The 24,980-nt window shown below is 39.1% G+C and overlaps 1 protein-coding gene across 21 annotated transcripts in view; it reads left to right on the top strand.

The window, feature by feature from the left end:
* The window catches only part of ROBO2 (roundabout guidance receptor 2), a 621,912-nt gene that overhangs the window by 578,296 nt on the left and 18,636 nt on the right, over nt 1-24,980 (top strand). For 11 of the 21 annotated variants that reach the window (XM_089773474.1, XM_089773465.1, XM_075909831.2 and 8 more), the window contains 3 exons: nt 1,214-1,474; nt 5,432-5,640; nt 23,393-23,563. In XM_089773474.1, the coding sequence (XP_089629600.1) occupies nt 1,214-1,474; nt 5,432-5,640; nt 23,393-23,563 (641 nt within the window). Of the gene's footprint in view, nt 1-1,213; nt 1,475-5,431; nt 5,641-18,856; nt 19,040-23,392; nt 23,564-24,980 lie in introns of all 21 variants that reach the window. The other 10 variants (XM_089773469.1, XM_089773463.1, XM_075909817.2 and 7 more) reach the window with 1 other exon arrangement.

The following is a 24,980-nucleotide window of genomic DNA, read 5'->3' as shown; positions in this document are numbered from 1 at the left end:
AGAAATGGGGGCTGGGGTATGGATTGAATGGCCAGATTATAAAAGTGTTTAGGTGCCTAAAGATGGAGATAGGCACCAAATGGAATTTTCAGAAGCACTTAGACCCTAGCTCCAATGAGAGTTGGGCATCTAAGTACTACTGAAAATCCCACTGGGTGCCTAAATACTTTTTTCAAAAAAATATGGCCCTAGGCATATGTTCACACTGCACACTAAAACCTGAACTCCACTCTGCTGTCTTTAATGCTGTAACATGAGCCTGCATTTATACATCTAGGCTCTGAGATTTGCTGTTACAGGTTTTAAAACCCAATGTATATATACCTAAATGTCCAGTTGAGAATTTGCTCAGAGATCTTTGTTTACATCAAACTAGAATAGATATCTCCTGTGCCAGCCACCCTCCCTCACCCCTACATCAGGGCTATATTAGAGGTCATGTGGAGTGGAGCAGGTTATAAAACAGCATGTGAAAAGTCTGCTTGCTTTTCCAGTTACAGATTAATTTACCAACTGTGCAGGAGTAATGACTGAGTTGTAATAATGGTACCAACACATTTTCCAAATCTCTCTTGGCATGGTTCAATACCTTTAGTCACTGCTTTGGGTATTACAAGAAGAGACATAATATATGCTTATTAGGAAGGTGGGAGTAAGGAATGCTATATCTAAATATTTGAATTCTTTCACTCTTTCTTAATCAGTGACTTGGGTTTTCATGTCTAGATGCAGGTAAATCTTTAATGCATTATCTTAGCTTAATAGTCCAGAAAGTGAGTTAGTTAATTTCCTTTGGTAATTGTGAAACAACACTATCTAATTAATATTTAAAAATATGGTAATGGACATGTGGTTTGTGGTAGCAAGTTTTGTTCAAATTGCTTCGCTATTATAAGGCAATTAAACAAAGAACCAAAGCCAATCGGACAAATTTCAATAGTTATTGCCCTACTTATAGTTAAAATAATATTTAAGACTCAAACTACATGTCAGGGTGGGCATGTCCCATAACCATCTACCAAACAACCTCATTGTGCATCTTCAAATGCCTCCTCAAAACTCACCTTTTCCAACACAATGGAGATCTAGTCTATAAGTAGAGCTCCTACGATCTATGGTAATGTGACTAATACAGAGTGATAATAAAGATGCCAACCTTTTCCTGGAGTATATTGAGTATATAGATACTAAATTTACATGATCTTGATTTCAGGTATGACAGTGATGGTTGGTGTCCTCCTTTACCAGTTCAGACTTACTTACACCAGGGCATGGAGGATGAGCTTGAAGAAGATGATGACAGAGTCCCTACACCACCTGTCCGAGGGGTGGCCTCTTCACCAGCAATCTCCTTTGGACAGCAGTCAACTGCAACTCTCACACCTTCCCCACGAGAGGAAATGCAGCCAATGCTTCAAGCCCACCTTGATGAATTAACCAGAGCCTACCAGTTTGACATAGCAAAGCAAACATGGTAAATGTTCAAGTTAGACAAATATAATTTGGAAAATGATACTTTCATAATACAGTTTCCAGTGCCATAATTGTTAGCTCTATAAACAATTGAAACTGTTAATTGAAAAAAATATATTTAAAATAATATCTCTGTGCCGTGAAAATAAAGCTTAAAATATATATTGTAGTAAATTTGTGTTAAAAATACATTTAAAGATGATATGCCACTGTAATGCTGGTATGCACCAGTTGATCAGCCCTATCCACAAATAACATTTATCCACACATTTCAAGATAAAAAATAAATTGAATTTATCAGGACTTTAGAAATAATGAGGCACTAAATATCAAACTTCAGCCAGTCTCCTCCATTATCTACAGAACTTTTTTTTTTTAAGAATTAGCTTAATTTACATTCCCATCAGAATGAAGTATCCACATGGCTAAGAGTTGAGATAGTGTGTTGAAATAATACTCTAATTTTAAAAAGAAGAAAACAGAAACTACAGGGAAAAAAGCTGTTAAATTACACTGAACATTGCTGGTCTTTTAGACTGAGTTTTGCCTATTCAAAGAAGGAACAAGCAAATATCACTGTAACATTTTCACTATAAAACAAACATTATTCATAATCTCTTCAGGGACTAAAAATAACTTTTCAGCTGCACAGGACAAGAACTGAAGGTCAGTTGCTTTCTGGATGTCTCCTAAATAGTAGTTGTCCTTTTCAAACTTTTCAATTTAAAAAAATAAAACGAGTCTGAGAATCTCAGAAAATAAAAGTGCAGCTAGTTGCTGAATGGCAGTCCATGAGCAAAGAAGCAGACATGCTTCATTGGCAGACAAATGCCACAACTACATTCATACTTGCCATCATAAATGGAACAGACAGGTACACAGTCCATGCCAAATCAAAGCCTGCTGTTTTCCCTTGGAAGTCTCTAGGACTATTTGCAAGCTGCATTCAATCAACAGGATAATTAGGCCCTACTACAGTGCCACTGTGCCTAGTATAGCCCTCTAGTTTGCTCATGAGCCTGGCCCAAATCCCATGCAGTAGCTAATTCTGGCCCATTCCATTATCTGACTCAAATGAGCACAGAAATGTGTGCCCTGCCTGTGAAACCTACTAAGCTGTAATTTGCAGCTGTAATGCTTCCAGTGGCCTACAAACAGCAGGTGCCATTCTGATGGCAGATGACATGGTGAATTGTATGTTTACATCTATGCTTTTTTGGGGTAGGGTCATCCACCTGATTTAAGCTTATAAAAATGCACACATGTAAATATATGTCATACCCATAACCCATATACATGAACCAAAAATTAATTCTCTCATGCCACCTAAAAGCCATTTTATACCAGCAAGCAGGCAAAATTGCTTACTTCAGCCAGGAGGCTGAAATCTCTTTTCCTGCTCAATAAGTGCACAATTTCTTATTAAGGGTTAGGAAGGCCATTTTGGAATGTTGCTATCCACCAATCCACGTCTACTTTATATAGCCTGTTCAACTGCAGTCAGTATGACCTACTGCATATTCTGAGGCCTAGCCTCCTTAGTCAGTTCACTGTGAGTATGTCTATACTACAGAGTTACGTCCACACTGCAATCGCGTTCTTCCCAAAGTAAATCGAAAGAATAGAGGGGTTTTTCTGGCGTTGGTAATCCTCTTTCTATAAGGAAAGAGCTCTTTTGGAAAATGGTGTGTGTTGATGGGGAAGAGGGAGTTCTTTCAAAAGAAGAGGGAAAAGCACAGGTGCCCTGATGGCCACTCTGTCCATAGTAATCACAGCTTAAATGGGAGATAGCGTCCATTCAGTGTGGACACTAGCTTTCGAAAAAGCAGATCACTTTTTCGATACACTTTTTTGTGTGGATGCTCTCATTCGGAATATCTCTTCTGAAAAAAAGATTCTTCCGAAAGACGCCTGCAGTCTAAACATAGCCTGTGAGACCTATTCCTCTGACAGGAGACTAATTCTGAGCTTTCTACCATGCTAACCAACCATGACCCACTTCACAGATTGCAAACAGCCAAGTTAAAAGGCAACCAGCTTCTGAGAATCCTCCAACAGCCTGTCACAGCACCCTCTCAAACAGATTATTAAAGAAAGCAGCTTACTTCTAAGAGTCTGGGTCCTGCTCCCCTTATTAGAGCTGCTGCAGAAAATCAATCATGATTTTCCATAACAAACATACGGTTCACAGATTTCAAAATCGGTTGTGTGAAGGGCCACATTAATTGAGCTTGAAACTTTGGAACAATCACCTATAATAGGAAATAAACATGTTTTCTTATTCACTCTCGAAACTAGTAGCCAGAAACCTGTCAGTATAATAAATCTACAGTGCTTCAGTTAAAGATAGGTGATTTTACTATGTTTGTGACACTTGGCTGGTCTGTGATTTGCTACTGTATAACTCTGTTTCCTTCTGTCTTAGGGACTGATCTGCCATTGACTTAAATAGGAGTCAGATTATACCTTTAAAAAGGAAGGTCTGTCACTTAATTTTCTTCCCATAAAACTATTGTTCTGAACACAGAGGAAGAAAATCAAGGAGATAAAAAGGAATTAGATATATTACTGCAAAGAATTTTGGGAGGGGAAACTCAGGGACTGACTAACTGGAGACTTAGGGGATAATGCATTGGAGATTATTAGAAAAATTCGTAATCATTATGGCTTGACCTAGCTGAGTACTTAAGTACTTGCTTAACTTTAAGCACATGAGAAATTCCATTGGCTTCAATCGTTCTGTTCACATACTTACATTCTTTGCTGCACTGAGGTATAACCACACTATTTGTCAAGAGTTAAATTAAGGAGCGAAGTTTCCTTTGCATTCTGTGTACAGCAGAGGATATAAATTAGAATCTATCCAAGGAGATGGTTCTTAAAGTAGGATAAAAGCACTCAGATTCTAGTCAACCCCTAAAGCATTGTACAAATACCAACAACAATAATAATAATTTTAAAAAATACTAAACTTCCTTTACTCTTGTACATAACACATACACTGACATTTTCCATACTATAGGTTGAACCGCTCTGGTTTGGCACCCTCCGTACCTGAACTATCCCAGACCAGGGAATTTGCTGGATCAAGGGAGGTCAAGGCTCCCCTGCTGGCTACCCCGCTAATGGCTCCTCTCCCTGACCTCTCAAGGCTTGGGCTCGCTGCCCTTCCGCTGCCCCACTAAAGCCAGCCCAGCTGAGGCTCCCCACCCTGCTGCCTGATGGCTGCACCAGGGGTTTTCCAGCCATGGCTGCCTGGCGGACACCAGCCCCTCTGTCTCCAGCGGTTCCTCTGGGTTTCCCAGCCCCAGGCTGCTCAGCTGCCACCAACCCCACTGCTGTGGCCTAGCCCCACCATTGCTGAAGGTTCCCTGGCCACCACCAGCTGAGCTGTCAGGGGCTCTCTGACTGCCTGACTCCCATGACACTGGGGTTCCCATTTTACAATCCATTTTACCTGACAACTGGTCTCATGGAAACCATTCTGTGCTCTTCAGGCTGAATTCAGTTCTAGTTTGGGTGGAGGGGAAAATGTCCTCTTCCTGCAGTTCAAGTTGAATTTAAAAGCTTTTGGCTTGTATTGAGAGAGAGAATGTGCCAGCAGTTTGTTCCAGGAGACCCTACTCTGCCATAGACTTCTTATGTGACCTGGGGCAACTCACTAAATCTCTCTGTGCTTCAGTTTCCCATCTTTAATATGAGGGTAATAACAGTTCTCCACACCTCTGAGATTGTAGTAAGGAAAATATTAAAGATGGTGTTCACATACCATGACAATGGGTACCATATATGTACCTGAGATAGATATGAGATTCAACTTTTCTGGGGTAAGTAACTTCGAAACAACTTTGTAAATACATTCAGGCGATACTGGACATTTTGTCTCTTTTCTCATCGGCCCACCAAATCAATGTTTTCTACTCAGCCCAACAGCATTTCTGTTTGTCTGTTTGTATAGGCACATCCAAAGCAATAGTCAGCCTCCTCTGGCCCCAGTTCCACCACTTGGATATGTAGCTGGAACCCTTATTTCAGATTTGGAAACAGACATTCCAGATGACGATGAGGAGGATATCGAAGAGGAAGCTATAGAAATCACTAGGCCACTAAGAGGTCTAGAGCATACTCCAGGATCCAGTATGGACAATCTAGACAGCTCCGTGACAGGTAACCAAACATATTTAACAATGAAACCAATCTGTTTATTATATTAAAATACATCATAATTTGAATACTTTTTAAGCAAAAATGTATTCCATTCTATTTCTGTGACATTTAAAATATGTTAATATTAAACTCTAAAGTTAAAGAAGGATTTGAAAATACTTTTGCTTTGCTGCAAAATGATAAGAAAATCCATGAATTTTAAAAAGCTTTAAAGACATGAAAGAAAACTCAATTATATGCTGTCTTTCATGAAAAGTTCACTCTATTGGGAAAGCAAGTCTATTACATAAAAAGGGGGAAAGCCCTCAACTTTGAAATGATACACTATATTTAGTATATTTGGAACAGTATAAAAAGTAAATGTTATCTTGGAATGTTTTAGATATTTGGCTGTGTAAAAGTGTGTACTGATGAATGCATGGAAGTAGAAACACTTTTCAGAATAAGCATGGCTACATCAGCACAGAGTTTATTTGTAGACTGAACAAATGTACATATAGGGAAACATATATTTTGTACCCATTTCAAAATGTTTGGTTTAATAATTGTTCCCTTTCAGTGAAGATATTTATCAATTCAGTCACCTTTTTCTTCACCATTCCTTGTTCTTTGCATGCCTAAAAAAGTTACAACAGGGATCAACAAAGAGAGGCCTGAAAATTCATGCTAAACTATTCCACTGAATCTGATGAATTAGTAAACTTGCTGTTAATGAAAGACAAGTAGTCATGGAGTTTTCTGAGAAAAAGCTGTTTTTTTATATAAACATTATGAACCAATTCTGAGGCATCTGCAAACTTTCCTTTATATTGACAGTGGACGTGGACGTAACATACTACATCCATGATGATTTGCCTCTATTGATTACTCAAATGTGTATGATCTTATATAGCTCATTAAAAATATTGTTTGTCTCTTCAGTCATTGATCTTTATGTGAAAGCATGAATTTCTAGATATACCTAAAGAGTACACTTGCTCACTGGGGACATATTAATGTAGCACCACTTATTTTTATCTTACCTCTCTGTGCCTTACAAGTTCTAAGAATTTTACTTCTTTATCTAAACATTGCAGCTCTGAAAATACCTTGCAATTCCCACTGATGGAGGCAGGAATGTGACAGTGATGAAGCATCAGTACCTATAATTTTCCTCCTCTTCCCTTGTTGAATTAAACAGTGTGCTGCTCTATCCCACTTTCTGGTTTTTCCTTTACCCTGGGGCCAGACTGCTTGCCAAGCTAATTAAGATTTAAGAACTGTAGCTCTCATGTTGTGATTTGAAATCCAGATCCAACTGAAAGCTGTAGAGTTAAAGTTTAAATCTTTGAATTCAGAAGGCTGACTTATTAGTGCACGAATATGTTAAGCTACTTTGCCTGAATTTCTAGCATAATCTCCTTCAGGCTATAATTCTGCATATTTTTGCATATCTCACTAATGGCTCTGAAGCCTTTCCATTAGGAATGCAGCAAAGGTTTTACGGTGATAATACAGGAATAAAAAAAAATCAGCTTACTATATATTGTCCCGTCAGTGTGCATTAATATGTCAATATTGATTTATCTGTGTATCTGAAAATGAGCATTTCACACATTTTCAACTGTTATTACTATCCTTCTTTACCTAATGTGAAGACAGCTGCATTTGTGTACTGTTAATATACTTCTGTGTTCATTACAATTTATGCTTTTATGAATAAAAATCAAACCTGCTTTCTAGATAGAAATACTGCTTAATTATTGATATGTTAAAAATCTCAGACTGTGAAGCTGTTTGTTGCAGGAAGAAGTTGTGCTTTACCTCATAACCTATAAATAATACATCTGTTTAGTATAAATGAGCCACAGAATCTCAGGCATCTTGATAACAAATTGTTTTCTGCCTTCTTCAATAACTGTATCGGGAAGTATGATCAAAGCCTTCATTTTCTCTCTTGGTTTGAGTCTGTTAGCAATCGTATAACTTTCACATGAGGGAGTGCATATTATATTTGTGGGTAATGTTTCAAAGGATAATAATTTGAGATTTTTGTGATCTCTTTACCCCCATAGGCTAGGTTTTTCAGCTATAAGTGGGGTATGTAAAACACATGTAGAACCCATTGTTTCAAAGGTTCCTCAAATTGCCTAATTTGCTTATCTTTGATATGTTAGGAATTCCTGAGGTCTCCTCACATCCTGCCATAAAAATAACTGATGAGCAGTTTCACCCCTCTCCCGCATTAAAATAGAAACTCGTTCTTTGCATAGGGCTTCAGATACAGAGATTTAGAACAGAGATTTCCTGGGACTTTTATAACATTGTCTCATGTCTTTAAAGACACTGGTGCTATTTGTGTTGTTTCTCTGTTCTGAGGCCATCAGTATCTTAGCATGTGGGTCAATATTCTTTCACAAGCACTAACCTCACATAAACACCTTTTCTTTAAAAATATAAATAAATGTTGGCTTCAGTAATTTTAGAGACATGAAACAATGTTTTAAAAGGTCTCCTCAACACTCACCTGGAAAAATCAACTCCAGGTCTGAGAGGTCAGTTTGGTCTTCATAGCTGAAGCAATCCTTGTCCTTCCTGATGAGGCAGCCAACTACAGCTTGAACCTCTAAAATCTGGGACTCTCTGGTCTGGCAACATCTGTGGTCCAGTAGGACCAGGAATGTTTCTGGATAAAGGTGCCCCAGCTGGACCAGACAGCATCTGGGGAGCCCCTACCATAGTACAGAACCCCAAGCATCAACAAGGCCAGATGGTGACCAGGGAGCCCCATCTCTAGCCAGGCATCAGTGAGGCCAGGCTGTGACTGGGGAGCTCCTGCCCCAGCCGGGAAAAACTCAGCATTAGTAGGGCCACGTGGACAGGGAGTCCCAACCCCAGCCAGGGAACCCCTAGCTGCAGCTGGGCTGCCTGCAGCCAGGTGGCCCCAGCCAGGAACCCTGAAAAAACCCCAGTGGCAGCAGGGCTGGGATGACTGATCAGCCTCCACTGGAGAAGCCCTGGCTGAAGCAGGGCTGGTGGCGGTGGGTGACCAGAATCCCCAGCAGCAGCAAGACAGTCCCAGCAGAGGGGTGGGGTGGCCAAGCAGCCCCAGGTGGGGAACCCCTGGTGGCAGCAGGGTGGTGGCACTGGGTGGATCCAGGTGGGAACCTCAGAGAACACCTTGCAGCACTGGGACCAGCAGCAGCCAAGGGGCCCATTAGGAACCCCAGAAGATTGTGGGGAGCTGTGGTGGGCCAGCTTTAGTGGGGCCAGCAGCAGGGCAGGGAGCCCCAGGGAGAGAAGCCCGGGAATAGGACAGCCTGCAAGGGAGCACTGACCTTCCCTGGTCCAGCAAACTCCCTGGTCCAGGACCTTTCAGCTCCAAAGAGCGCCAGACCAGGGAGGTGCAACCTGCAGCATTCACAAATGGAAAGATTTTAATGCTATGCAGACTGATCCAGTGGAAACAGAACTCAGACCTCCAAACTCACCAGATATGAGGCATGTTTAAATGATGGGATTTATTGCTGGTGTTTCTCCAGGAAGTCTCCTATTATGGCAAATAGAAAAGTCCTAATAATATCTAAAACCATGTTTGAGCAGAACTTTGGTGCTTCCACTCAAAAACTAGATTTTAGGAGAGTTTTGAGGGTAATGCTGAAGGGCCCTCTCCCACCAACTGCTTGGTACATAATGGACCCTTACATCTGCGTAGGCAACAGGGGTCCACATTTATAATGCACTTTTGTGCCATAATTTTGACCAGAATTCTTGATGTTCTGCTTTAATAATACATAGGAACTTAATTGCCTAAGATTACAGTAAAGGGATTTGGTCCTCTTTATACTGAAGTCAATAGAAAAACTCTTAGGTCTGGCAACCCCCCCTTTTTCAAATTCCATAGCCTTACCATCAGACATATAGAAACACTGAGGGTGTGTCTAGACTATAGGGTTTTGTCGACAAAAGTGGACTTCTGTTGACAAAACTATATCTGCGTCTACACTACTGCCAAGTTCTGTCGACAGAACTCGGCAGTTTTGTCGATGGCGGTAAACCTCATTCTACGAGGAATAACGCCTTTTGTTGACAGAGTTCTGTCAACAGAAGGCGTTATTGCATCTACACTGTCCTTTGCGTCGACATACTCATGTCAACAAAGTGGCTTGCTTTGTCGACAGAACTGGATGTAGTCTAGATGCTCTTTGTCAACAGAAGCTTTTTTGACAGTATGGGTATGTCTACACTACAAGCTTTTGTCGACAGAAGTTCCGTCGACAGATACTGTCGACAAAGCTTCTGTCAACAAAGAGCATCTAGCCTACATCCAGTCCTGTCGACAAAGCAAGCCGCTTTGTCAACATGACAGTGTAGACGAAAAGGACGGTGTAGATTCAATAATGGCTTCTGTCAACAGAACTCTGTCGACAAAAGGCATTATTTCTCGTAGAATGAGGTTTACAGCTGTCGACAAAGCTGCTGAGTTCTGTCGACGTTATGTCGACAGAACTCAGCGGCAGTGTAGACACAGGTATAGTTTTTTCAAGAAAAGTCCACTTTTGTCGACAAAACCCTGTAGTCTAGACACACCTTATCTGTCGACAAAGCCTCTGTCAACAAAAGCCTATGGTCTAGACAGACCCTGAGTGATCTAGTTACGAATAAGGTACAGACATATTAAGAATTTTCAGTTTGTGTCATATATGATAGATCTGCTCTAGGCAGGGGTAAACTACCCGAGTGGCCTAACACCAGTGATCGTTGTACATGACAGTTCATGCCATTCCCACTATTAGTGCATCTGTACTGATGTGGAAATTGAGGTGAGAAGAGTTTAGTGTAGATGCAACCCTGTAAACTCCCATGGGAATTGAATCAAACTCATTGCCTGCTCCACTGAAATAGGATAGGTCCATCAATGGCTATTAGCCAAGAGAATCAGGAATGTAACCCCATGCTCTGACTGTCCTTGGACTGTTGACTACCAGATGCTGGGACTGGATGACAGGGTCACTTTATTACTGCCCTGTTCTGTTGATTCCCTTAGAAGCATTAGGTATTGTCCATAATAAAAAAAACAAGAGCGTTGTTCTATGCTGTATTGCTGTTCTTAGGTTCTTATGACTGAAAATAATACGTTGTTATTCTTGCACATGGGTAACAAAAATGAAATAATGTAAAATTCTAATAAAGATGCCAACAAGAAGTATAGCACAGAGGTGAAAAAAGAACTTGTTTTGCATATTTTCAACCTGATTAAAAAATCACTTTGCATGTTAGCTATGTGGTAAAAGCTGTTTATTCACTGGGCCTGAGCACAAAAGGAATAACTCTGGAAAATTATACATCAGTTACTTAACCAATATTTTACCAAGGAAGAGGTCAATATTTGTATTGATTTGCTCAGGGATACATATTGCTAAAGTTTTTATTTTACAGGCAGTTAGGCAGATTGCATTTAATAGGAAGAATGTGGTTCATGGATTAAATATGTACTTAGGAAATAGGGAACTGCTAGTTTTTGTATCTCATAAAAATGGTAATACAACAATTAGCAGGGTCATACTATAAAGCACAGACTTTATCCTAGCTTAATGGATCTGGGAATGCGCATTCATCAGCAAGGATGGATTTAGCATAAAATGACATGTAAATGAATTGATGACTGATCATAAATTAATTTTAGTGCTGAAGATGTAGTAGAGACACAGCAAGATGCCACTTTATCATAGTATTTTACTGCTTTGCAACATTTGAGCAACTACTTAATGTTCTATGTGCATTTCTTCACTAACAGCTTGAATAAATTTGAAAAAAAAAATTGAGCCTTTCAGCCATATGGAAACCAAAACATCAAGAAAGATTGAAAATAAAAACACAAATAAATTTGGCTAAGTGGCATAAATTCATTTTTTCATTAAATGTTTATAGATGCCTTAATTATGTTAGACCTATAAAGTGTCAAGATTGTATGAATGTCTTGTATTCTTTTACTGAATTTTCCCTGGCCAGAAGAGATAATTATAAGAAAATACAGATAATTTGATAACTATGTGCTTAAGATTCTCATTTGGGAAAGCACTTACGCACATACTTAAGTTTTGTTGGCTTCAATACTTAAAGTTAAGCATGTGCTTCTAAGGGTACATCTATACTGCTCAACTATTTCAGGATACCAGAGGAAACAACTATCCCACATCTACATAAGCCGCCTGTTATTTTGAAATATTTTTTGGAATAACAGGCACACTATTTTGCCTTCCTGGTAAACCTCGCTGTGTAGACACACCAAATTTTAAAATAAGCTATTTTGAAATAGATTCAAGATAAGATACACAATTTGTGTAGTACAAATTTCATAACTTATTTTGAGCTTAGGGTGCTGTGTAGACACACCCTATGGCTACGTCTACACTGGCCCCTTTTTCGGAAGGGGCATGCTAATTTTGAAAGTGGGAATAGGGAAATCCGTGGGGGATTTAAATATCCCCCGCGGATTTAAATAAACATCTCCGCCGCTTTTTTTCCGGCTTGGGGAAAAGCCGGAAAAAAAGCGTCTAGACTGGCCCGATCCTCTGGAATAAAGCCCTATTCCGGAGGATCTCTTATTCCTACTTTGAAGTAGACTTAAAAAGAGTATAAGAGATGTACTGAAATATTCAGATTGCACAGAGAAATAGCTTTTTCATTGCCTGTAAAATGTCAGGAAATAATAAAATCAGTAGCAAGCAATCTCCAATAGACTAACAATTCTATCCTCTTAACCTTTCTGTAAGAGCAAAACAACTTCCTCTTTGCCTTAGCATCCAAAACTGTTTTATGGGCAAGAAAAAAGAGTTCAACTTTTCAGATAGTTGATTTTGGTTTGCATACTGCATTTATAGCTGCTATCTGCAAGAGGAAAATTTACAGTTTCCAGAAACCAATAAAAACTCCAATGTACTCTTGGACAACACAGAGCAAGCTGCTGCATGCAAAGGTGGTAAATCTACTAAAAGCCTTTTTGGAAAATACACAGTTGATCAGAAAGGGCCACCAGTAACCTTGTTTCTACTTTTATTTGGATACCAATTATTTAACTGGTTTGGAAAACAGAGCCGGTGAGCACCATTAAAAAGGAATCATCATTTACTAATTGTGCTAGATTAACCAAAATTAATGATGGCTTGAGGGGTGTTTGTACAACAAACCAAGGTTCAATCTTTAGTTGTCACTGTCAACATGTTTATAAGATAAACAAAGGAACATTTTTATTTGTATAGATTGTAGTGAAAAAAATCATTTAAGCTGTTGGCCAGAGTAGCACTGGAGAAGGGTAATAATATGTGCATATTGACACCCCTATTTCCTACTTCAGTGATAGCCCAAGTCAATGGTGACCAAAAGCTCAGTACAGTTTAATAGCAGTTTGCTGATTAGTCTGAATTTAAGTTCAGCTATAAAAGTATGGGAACTCATAATACCAAAAAATCATCACTAGCTAGCAAACACATTGGCTGTGTCTAGACTGGCCAGTTTTTCCAGAAAATCAGCCACTTTTCCGGAAAAACTTTCCAGCTGTCTACACTGGCTGCTTGAATTTCCGCAAAAGCACTGACGATCTCATGTAAGATTGTCAGTGTTCTTGCGGAAATACTATGCTGCTTCCATTCAGGCAAAAGTCCTTTTGCGCAAAACTTTTGCGCAAACGGGCCAGTGTAGACAGCTCAGATTTGTTTTCCGCAAAAAAGCCCTGATCGCGAAAATGGCGATCAGGGCTTTTTTGTGGAAAAGCGCATCTAGATTGGCATGGACGCTTTTCTGCAAAAAGTGCTTTTGCGGGAGAGGGTCCATGCCAATCTAGATGCTCTGTTCTGAAAATGCTTTTAACGGAAAACTTTTCCGTTAAAATCATTTCCGGAAAATCATGCCAGTCTGGACGTAGCCATCGAGTGCATCAGCAAATAAAGATCAAATCAGCAAGAGGATTGAGCTACCCTTTCATTCCTAGAGATAGTCCCTCCATAACACAGTTGAAGCATGGCAGTTTAAGGGAAAGAGGTGTGCGCGCATTGTGTATGTGTGGTCTGCGTGCCCACACACATATGTGCTTTGGAGTACACTGCTGCTCACCATTCTACTACTTGTTCTGTGCTTAAAAGTGGGACTTCTGTTTCTAGGGTTTTCCAACATTTTAAAAAGTATGCTGATGAAAAATATGTATTTTTGTAATAATAATCTGGCAATAATTAAAATCTAGGTATAGCTAAGTAAGCCTGATCTCTCGCTGCGTGTGGTTTTTAAATGCATAGTTAGTATATATTGTATAGCAACTGCTTCAGAAAATCATGTGACCGGTATTCAAGTAGATGGAATGCCATATGCAATTGGAAAGTATGTTTTAATTTTCTTCCTTAACAAATACTTAGACATTTTTGTACTACTTACACTGTTAAAATTCAGTAATGCAACTAAGCAGATATTGAACTTTAAGGTCATATGAAACAATTATTTTTAAACCATTTTCACCTATAGCATCTCATTTCTATTTGTCTACTTTCACTGTTTATATATCTATTTATATCATTGTTTTTTCCATATTTCATATCAATACCTATTGGCAACCAACCACTCTCCTTTCTGTATGATGTTCTGTGACCCCCCTAATTGTTTAGGAAATTTGGAGGAGGTTTGGTTTCACGATTCCCGTTTGTTATCTTGGCTTTCTTACATCTGTCTGGGTCAGGTAGAGTCTATTTGGAAAGTAATAATTTTGCGTGTGCTCCTGGCAAGCAGAATCCAATTCTGTCACACTCTGTTGTGCATAACATCCTTTCTGCCTGTCAGACCTCTATAGACCTCTTCAGTTTCTGTTCTTGTATCTTTGGCATGCATGAAGCTGTTTTATTACGGCCTGCCACTTTGCTGATGTTAAAACATTTAGCCATTGCAAACTTTCAAGAAGTTTGCGGCAAAGAAACGTCTCCCTCTTCCTCTTTTTTTCTTTCTTCAGAAGGGTGTGGCTCTCACCTTTTCTAGCCCTACTGTACCCCTTTTAGGTGTTGTTTACCCCTATGTTAAAAACTACTTGCTTACAAAATAAGACTAAAACTAAAAAAGTGTCACAGCTCACTATTACTGAAAAATTGCTGACTTGCTTATTTTTACCATATCAATTTGAATATAAATATTGTTCTGGATAGTCAGGGCAGCCAACAGAATTGCTAGACCCCTGAAAAGGTTGGAGGGCCTGGCTCCAGGCCTCTGGAAGGAGTGCAGTCTTGGGCAGAAGGGTGGGGCTAACCTCTGTAGCCACCCTTTGCTATCCAGGGCTCTACCCTTGCTATGGTAGTGGGCAGTAGCTGGGCACTCTAGGTCTTTGTAAAGTGCTGGTACCAGGGCAGCTGGCCCTTTTGCACCTCCCTTCTAAGTGCATCATTTATGGGCAGCTGGGCGGGGGAGGGGGGAAGACAGTAGCTCCCCTCCTGAATTTGAACCCCTGGTTTCATAGTTGAGGTCTGCTTAAAGCCCATGTCCTGACTCCAGAGGCAGTTCTTAAATGCAACAGAGTTTCATAGAATCATAGAATACTAGGACTGAAAGGGACCTCGAGAGGTCATCGAGTCCAGTCCCCTGCCCTCATGGCAGGACCAAATACTGTCTAGACCATCCCTGATAGACATTTATCTAACTTACTCTTAAATATCTCCAAAGATGGGGATTCCACAACCTCCCTGGGCAATTTATTCCAGTGCTTGACTACTCTGACAGTTAGAAAGTTTTTCCTAATGTCCAACCTAAAGCTCCCTTGCTGCAGTTTAAGCCCATTGCTTCTTGTTCTATCCTCAGAGGCTAAGATGAACAAGTTTTCTCCCTCCTCCTTATGACACCCTTTTAGATACCTGAAAACTGCTATCATGTTCCCCCTCAATCTTCTCTTTTCTAAACTAAACAAACCCAGTTCTTTCAGCCTTCCTTCATAGGTCATGTTCTCTAGACCTTTAATCATTCTTGTTGCTCTTCTCTGGACCCTCTCTAATTTCTCCACATCCTTCTTGAAATACGGTGCCCAAAACTGGACACAATACTACAACTGAGGCCTAACTAGCGCAGAGTAGAGCAGAAGAATAACCTCTCATGTCTTGCTCACAACACACCTGTTAATGCATCCCAGAATCATGTTTGCTTTTTTTGCACAGCATCACACTTCTGACTCATATTCAGCTTGTAGTCAACTATAACCCCTAGATCCCTTTCTGCCGTACTCCTTCCTAGACAGTCACTTCCCATTCTGTATGTGTGAAACTGATTGTTCCTTCCTAAGTGGAGCACTGTGCATTTGTCTTTATTAAACTTCATCCTGTTTACCTCAGACCATTTCTCCAGTTTGTCCAGATCATTTTGAATTATGATCCTATCCTCCAGATTAGTCACAACCCCTCCCAGCTTGGTATGATCTGCAAACTTTGAGCTGCTTATTTTTTAGTTTTGGGGGGAGGTAGGGAGTTTGTTATAAAAGGAAGGAGATGGAGTGATTAAAAAGAACAAAAGGTCGGGCATTCAAGCAATTGAAGGATGGTTAGATCATCATGAAAACATTGCTGAATAATCCACTTACAAGATGGGGGGGAAAGCGTAGGAATGAGTGTTGTGCTGCAGGGATCTGCATTTGGACCACTGCTGTTAAACTTCTTTTAAATGTCCTTGAAAAGAGGGTAAACAGGGACTAATCGAAATCTGACTGCAAAGCGTAACAAAGTTATCTCACAAAACTGGGTGATTGTGCAACACAAGGGCAGATGGAATTCAGAGTTGAATAGTGCAAATGAATACACATGGGAAAATGTAATCCTAACTATAGATACAAAAATAATGGATGTTAAAATAGCTGTTACCACTGAAGAAAGAGATCTTGAAATCCTTGTGGATATTTCCCTGAAAATATCTGTTCAATGTGTGTTGGCAATCTAAAAACTAAAAAGCTAACAGAATATTGGGAATCATTAGGAAAGGAATAATAAGACAAAATACCATACTGCCTCTATATAAAGCATTGTATGCCCACATCTTGAACACTGTATGCAGATCTGCCCCTCCTCCCCCATCTAAAACAAGATATATTGTATTTGGAAAAGGTACAGAAAGAGCAAACAGAAATGATTAGGGGTAAGGAACAGCTTCCATATGAGGAGAGATTAACAAGACTGGGCCTTTCCAGCTTGGAAAAGAAATGACTAAAGGGTGGGGGATATGTTAGAGATCTAGAAAATTATTAATTGTGTGGAAAAATATAATAAGGAAATGTTATTCATTCTTTCACTAACATAACACAAGAAGCTGACCCAATTAAATTTATAAGCAGGAAATGTAAAACAAACAAAATAGGTGACGGGGGATGGATCATGATGATTGCCTCTTCTGTTTATACCTTCTGAAGCAAATGGCATTGCCCATTGTTGGCAGACAGGATACTGGGATAGAAGGATCTTTTGTCTTTTGGCTATTTTGATGTTCTTATATAGAGTTGAAATGTATTTGCCCCCTTGCTGTAAACCACTCAACTACACTCTACTTCCAGAGTTGAGAGAAGAACCCCAGGACTCCTGACAGGGTCTCTCTCTCTCTTGCCACAGAGTTAGTAACAAAGTAAGAATATATATTAACATTTTAAAGCTAACCAGTGTCCTTAAGTGACTTGCCACTAGATGTCAGAATGTGTTAGTGTTAGAGCTGAGTGTATCTAATATTTATTTATTTTTATTTATGTAGAAATTAGATACAGTGCTCTTGTCAGCTAACTGCTAAGTTTTTTGCCAAAAAAAGAGCTCAATGTATCTGTCCCCATAACCCACTAAACCTCATATCCTTTCCAGAGTTCAGAAAGAATCCAGGAGTTCTGACAGGGTCTCTCTCCCCCCAGAGTTAGTAATAAAGTAAGAATATACATTAAAAATGTTGAGGATAACTAGTGTCCTTAAAACAACAAATGGTCTGGTAGCACTTTATAGACTAACAAAACATTTAGATGGTATCTTGAGCTTTCATGGGCACAGTCCACTTCTTCAGATGACCAGAGTTTAGGATGTTTTAAATATTTGTTTAATTTTCTTTCTTTTATAATTGGAATTAGATGCAGTGCTCTTGTCAGTTAACTGCTAATTTGTATGGCAAAAGAAGTAGAGTTTTCCAGTGCCTTGGTAGCCCCTGGATATAGATGATGTGTATGTGTGTGGTGGTCAATGGGGTTGCTTCCCCCATATTTGGTGCTCGGCTTGTACTGAGCATGCTCAGTAATACTGCTGAAGCCTCGGTCCTCTGTCCGCCTCCTCATGGCCTCAGTCTCCTCCCCCCATCACAGTATGCACAGGTCACCCCCCCACACCAAAATCTGATATTGTGCCCCTGCTCTTCATTGGTGTCCCTGTGTGTAGTGTATAAAGCAGTATAAACAAGTAATTATCTGTATGAAATTATAGTTTGTACCGACGACACTAGCGCTTTTTATGTAGCCTGTGATAAAACCAGGCAGATATCTAGATGAGTTGATGTACCCCCTGGAAGACATCTGTGTACCCCCAGACATACACATATCCCTCGTTGAGAACCACTGGTGTGTGTGTTGTTAATTGAATTCCTGATTTCAATTATATTTTTCCTTTTTTTATGCCAGATAGCTTACCTACAATATCACAGTGTCTTGTATCTTGGGCCTAATAAGCAGTCCATGATTTAACTGTTTTCATTTAGACATTAGATTTTCAATAACTTCCTTGTATATGTAATTAAAACAAGTGTTTGCAGGTCAGATTTTAAAATTACACTACAACATTGTGCATCATCACTAAGTGTGTAGTAATTCTACAAGATGATTTATCCCTCCATGTCTATTCTTGTTATTTTGAAAAAATCAGCATTTCTGCTGCTGCACATGTGCTCACTTGCTTATTTTGCCATGTAAGCAGTGATGTAGGCCACAGTGTGATTTTGGGTAACTCGGTTTTAGGAAATCTATATCACTTTGGGACTGATTTTCTTAAGTTTAGAAGATATCAGAATGTGGTCTATTTTGTACATATGGTCAAAAGAGCAAGGGACAAAAAATGAATGTAATTCCATCCACACCTGAAAGTTTCCTTGTGCATAGATACTGCTTTGTTTCCTGATGAAAGAAAATAAAGTTGATGAGCCTTTGAGCTTTAAATAAACAGATAAAATATCAAATGTATACAACTCACTAGACCCCTACATTTGTTTTTAGGTTCAATGGTAAATGGATGGGGTTCTGCGTCTGATGAGGACCGTAACTTTTCTAGTCATAGATCTAGTGTAGGTAGCTCCTCAGATGACTCCATCTTTACCAGCGGCAGTTTTGCACAAGCACTGGTTGCAGCAGCAGATAAAGCTGGGTTTAGGCTGGATGGAACCAGTCTGACAAGAACAGGTTTGTAGACTCCAAATTGATGCTTTCTGCATGGTCTCATCCTTTTTTTTCTCTTTCTCTCAGTGAACCTGAGTCTCACTCAGAAACTGTATAACCTGCATGGAATAAGGAGGTTGGACATTTTTTCTGCATATCTTTAATTAAAACCTTGCACCGTTCTTTACTTTGAGTATTTCTAGCAATGAATAGCACAAGCTTTTAATCACCAGCATTGGTCTGCTATTTCCCCTTACTCTGACTCCTCTATGGATTTACTGACATGTGCTCCCTTTTATATTGCAACAAAGAGACTACTAATTTTACCATGCAATTTTTGATGATTTATTTTTTGAAAAATCTTCTCACAATCATTAATGTATCTAGTGATAAAAAGCACACTTAGCCATTACCTCCTTTGCTGCTGTTCTAGTGCATCTCTTCTGCACAATGTGTTTTCTGAGAAGGCTGTCTAAGCATGGGGTGAGCTGGTATAAGTTTATCACTAACAGCCTTATTAATCAGTTGCTTTAATGATATTTATTTAAATAATTTATTATATTTGGATTTCAGGATATTAATTACAAATATACCAACAGTGTCTGTAAGTTATATGTAAGAGTGGCAAAAAATCTATTGCTTTTGAAAACCGCACAATTTCTCTTCTGAAATAAAGCCAAGTAGGAAATATAATTTATTGTAGCTAATTCATAATTCAAAAGCCTCTTATGTGTCATTTTCACGTGTTGATTTCTAGCAAAAAAAAAAAAAGATAGGTAAATTGTAATAAAAGGTTCTCACCACCACAAGAATGGATTTGTATTCTGAATTTATCAAAACTGAAAAATAACTTTTGCTTTTTGAAATTTATTTGAGGAAAAACAAATAGCACAATATTTATTAGGGAGCTTTTCATTTTGTTACACACTTATTTCAGATTCTTGGCCCCAGGCACCACTGTGTTCCCATAACTTGCAACTTTTAGTACTATTCTCATATAAAATTTCCCCCTTTCTACATTATTTGCATTTAGGAAAATTGTTCATAAATATAGAGGCTGATCCTGCAGCCTTTATGCATTCAAATTTTGGCCAAAGTATAATTTAACACTGATAATTCTGTTTGAAGAGACTTTTTGAGAAACCTTGTGTGAGAAGCATCAAAACATTTGTACTCTTTATAGTTTTGGTGCACTCTTATTGAGCCTTATTCAAAGTCCACTGAAGTCAATGGCAAGAGTTCCATTGATTTAATGTTATGTGGATCAGGCTCATTAAAGGGTACAGGCTGCTTTCTGCTCCCACACAGAAACTGTAAAATCTATTATTATGTGGCATAGCCATGCAAGAAAGGTACACCTTTCTGGTTGATTATTGGGTGTTTACAGCTTTAAAGCTACCCAACTAGATTTTGATGATGGTGTTATGGTTTGTCACGTGATTGATGTGCATTTTTAAAATTGCATGCTAACATAATATCTATTTGTTGACCCATTGCATTTTAGAAAATGCCAAAATACCCTTTTGTCATCATCTGATCATCATGGCAAAACATTATTCTACTGTATGGGTCTGATGTAGTAGTTAAAAAAAAAAAAAAAAAAAATCCTGAGGCTTGATGGAGTTTAATGGCAACATGACACTTTCAGTGATACCTCCTGGGCCATAGTTTATCAAACAGTATATGTATGTGATTTTTAAAATGCATATTATCTACCTGATGCATCATAATGGTTCTTCAGAGGCATCTATCTGAGTAGAGGCAATATTCTCTATGACTGTCATTCAAGAGTGGTGTCTCAAGGCCAGATTCTCCAATACCTTGTACCCTAAGTAGTAATTAATACATAGGTCAAGTGGGTGCAAAACACCATGACTGGTATGATTAGTCCATTCTGTTTTGGTAGTATAGCATCTTTCACTCTTTTTTCATGAGTGTCTCTGACAGTTCAGGGGAAAAGGAAATGGTGAATTGAGACTAAAATATCTCTCCTTCATGGCACTCTCATTCTGGTTTCCAGATGCCAGCTTGCTAATTGTCATATAATTCAATGAGTTTAGATTTTTTTTCTTTTCATATTTGCAACACCCTGTAATGGGACGATTGTATCGCCAAAATGGGATGGCACAATTGAGCAGATTATACTGAAGAGATCAGAATAACAGATATTCTATAGTTATATATCAGGTGCACTGAAAGATATGTGCTGGGAATCTTGCATGACACCTGCCAGCCCTACGCTTGTCTTAACTCAGTATTATTGTTAGCCCCTCTATTTCATAGGTTCTTGAGTCACTCATAAACATGCCCGCATGCTGAATTAGGATCAGACGTACACTCATGAAAGCAAGAGAATTCACTTAAAATTTCATCTAAGATTCCAGGCTTGTCTAACAAGGTACTTTAGTCTTCACCAACTGGTGTAATTTTTAGTCCTCACTAGTATGTTATGCACTGACTGACCAGTGTGGACACTGCTGCTGGTACGCTAAAATTACCAAGTGTTCATTTTTGTAGTCCCATTCCAAATAGTACTAAATTTGTGCACACTAGGAAACTTTTACTTTAATCTCCTCTGGTGCAGACTGAAGTACCATGTAGTAGGTTATTTTAACACTTTGTGCTATCTAGGTGCTCTAGGAGTTTATTTTTACAAAACATCTGCGCTGCAGTGTGGAGTGAGTTGAAGACGGGATTTCAGATCTCTGAATTTCTTCTCCTTACTGTTTTAAATTAAATCCTCACTATTTGGGCTTGCAGTTTTTCTGGTTGAATCTAGGAAAAATGAGAAATCAAAGGCTGAAAAGGCAATTCTGACATGTATGAATTACTAAAAATCCATCTTTGGGAGATTGTGGGACAGATCTTGTTTCCCTTCACAGCACCTTTGCACCACTTTGGCTTTAATGTTCTACCAATTGGCAGATAAAGATTCTCTTGTCAGGGAGGAAAACCCAGATGGCAGCCAGCCAACATGGCTATCTCTAACCCTAAGACCCCTCCAAAGTAGTGTATGTGCTAAGATATGACTAAAAGATAGGGGTGTATTTAGAACACTAAAGTACTCCAGTGACTCCCTGCAAGCCTATTGGATCTTTAAGGGATTTTATCTTCCCTACATTCTTCACCCAACACCAAAACTGATCCCAAGCAGCCTAAGGTGCACAAAGATGTCATTCAACCACCTTCTCTGTCCTATTATGTCCTGTACAGTCTGGCCAAAGCTAAATACTGGTCCTTCTGTGTTTAAAGCAAAAATAAGTTTTGTTGCCTTAACACACTCAACCCTGTAGAAAATTAAAAATCAGAATAACCAGCAGTTCAAAATAAAGCACAATGTAAAAATTCCTAAGATACTTGTTATAGATGTCAAACAAATAAAATAATAAAACATGCTGAAAAGATTCCAGATAGCTCATCCAGTCTTATTAAAAAATAGCAGTTGTATTGGAATTGACTGAACACATACCTGTAAAAATATAAATCAATGAAACAACTGAATTGTACTCAACCAGTGCCTTCTATGAATGTCCTGTTATAATAGTGTCAAGCAGAGGATGGTGTTTTAGAGAAGTTATAATTATCACTCAATGTAAACAGAACTCTAAGTAAACAATTCAGTTAGTCAACTCTTATCCAGAATAAGTTTTTACATACACATTCATACTCACAAAATAGTAAAATACTGGAGAAATATTTACAAAAATAAATCTTCTTGCTCTTTATTTGCTTTGGTCCATAGATCTAGTTAGTATATGTTTTGTAAAATCAATTACATGAGTGTCATTGGAGCTACATCACATATACAGAACACTGGAGTCACCAAGATAAGAATCTCGTCCAGTATATGTTTGGTATACACAAAGAGATGGATTATGGTGAATAAATGCTAAACAATTGCAAAACTCTTTTCTCACCCTGCAAGTGTAAGAAATTATTCTGAACACATCTGTTTAGTATACAAAGTAGGTATGAGTTACACAAGAGATAACAGATTTATCACAATGACTTTAGAATAGTTTTAATTAAACATTTAAAGGAAAATATATATAATGCTGAGTTTCTCACTTGGCTTATTGTGGAGTATTTTAAAATGATTTCATTAGTGGGTATTTCAGCAGGGCACCTACTTTATCTTCATCATCGTTATTATTTGTATTACCAGAGAGCCTAGGATCTCTAGTTATAAACATTGTCCTAATTGTGCAAGGTGCTGTAAAAATACAGAAAAAAAATGCTCCCTACCCCAATGGGCTGACAATTTTCATGTAAGCACTGAAAGGGAAGATACGTAGCACTTCAAATGAGACACATAAGAGGACAGCCTGCTCCATTGCAATAATGTTTCCATTTTTATTTCCTTTTTTCCCCCTCTAGGCAAAGCATACCCTTCATCTCAGCGACCTCGACCAAGCAGCCCATTTTCAACTGACAGTAACACCAGTGCAGCTCTGAATCAGAGTCAGAGGCCTAGGCCCACTAAAAAACACAAGGCGGGTAGATTGGACCAACCCCCATTGCCTCACCGTAGGGAGGGAATGACAGATGGTAAGTTCTTTGGTTTGAAGCCAACTCTGTAGTAGTGACATGTTGCGTGCATTCAGGACTGGAAAAAAATTTAAAGTGTTCCTTTAAAGATTGTGTGCTGCAATGAGCTATTTGTTTCACAGTGTATGGTCTGAAAGTTGTCAAATAATGTTGACATGAGAGTTGTGCAAAACTTAATTGGTTCATCATTGAGCAGGGCTGCAGGAAAATATTTCTTTGTTTCCTCTATGGATGAGTTCTCTCCTCTCAGGTTTCCAGAAATCTACTGTAAGTCACATCTTAAATGACTGAATTACATCTGGTTTCACACCAATACTATGACTTTAGCTAATGCATAGATGTACAAATATTCAAATGAATTTCCCAAGAACAAATTTAAAGGGAGCCATGTTTTGTTCTACTTTGTGTCACCCATACAAAAAGTTCATATAAACTCATGCTTCCTTTGCCCACCTTTCCCTCTGCTTGGTAATGCTGTCCCATTCCTGAATTTTTGCTCCCTCTCCCTAGTGACTCTGTTTTTCTCTTCAGTTCTCTGGCTCCTTTGTTTCTCTCTCATCCCCTCTTCCAACCTTCAAATCCCTGGTGGATCTGTCCCTTCTAATCGTCTGGACAATCACCTCGCCTGCTTGTGATTAGCAACAGAAGCCACCACCATCTGCTACTCCTGTGTGTGTGGGTCTCTTACCACTTGTGCTGCGCTCATAGCTGGCTTCTGTAAATGCTGAAGGATTTAGAGAGGGCAGCAGCAGGAAAAAAAAGCTTCAAAAGTGCCACCTGCCATTTTCATAACTCCTGAAATGAGGGTGGGAAGATGGTTGCTCTTCTCACCATTTCTCATTGTTCTGGTCAACCCTCACTGCCCCTCTGATGCTTGCAGCTGCCCTGTCTTCCAAACAGGCAAATCATAGATGGAAAGAAGGGCATCTCTTGGAGTTGTATTTTCCCTGCTTCATAAAATGGTGAGTTGGGATTTAAGCCCATGAGTCTGTGCTCCCTCAGAAATGGGTCTCTTGTTCTGTCTAAGGATTGACAAAGTTTCCAGCAAATGCAGTAGTCAGGTGATGTGTGGTTTCAGGTTCTGTTGTGAATATTTCTCAGAGCTTTAGTCAACCCTTCATTAATAAACCCTTCCATTACTTATTTTATTGGGAGCTCAGATTCCACATTGCAAGTAGATTTGTTGTAGCTCTTGGTTATTTTGGTTTTATGTATAATGTGCCTGTATGTTGCTGTCAGCATATGTATGTTATTTGTTACAATATACTAATTGGACCAATGTCTACATTGGTTCTGTCAACCCAACCAAACTGTAAGACTCCCCTTCCTCAGTTAGTCTTGCCCCTCAGAAGCAACCTAGTAGAAATAGATAGGCTTTGAGGATAAGTTTCAGGCTATGTCAGACCCAAGGTTGTGA

This window comes from Pelodiscus sinensis, chromosome 1 (assembly GCF_052426305.1).
Source record: "Pelodiscus sinensis isolate ZL-2025 chromosome 1, ASM5242630v1, whole genome shotgun sequence".
In the NCBI taxonomy this organism is placed as follows: Eukaryota; Metazoa; Chordata; order Testudines; family Trionychidae; genus Pelodiscus; species Pelodiscus sinensis.
Note: the sequence above shows the minus strand (reverse complement) of the source record. Positions and strands in the feature narration are given on the sequence as shown.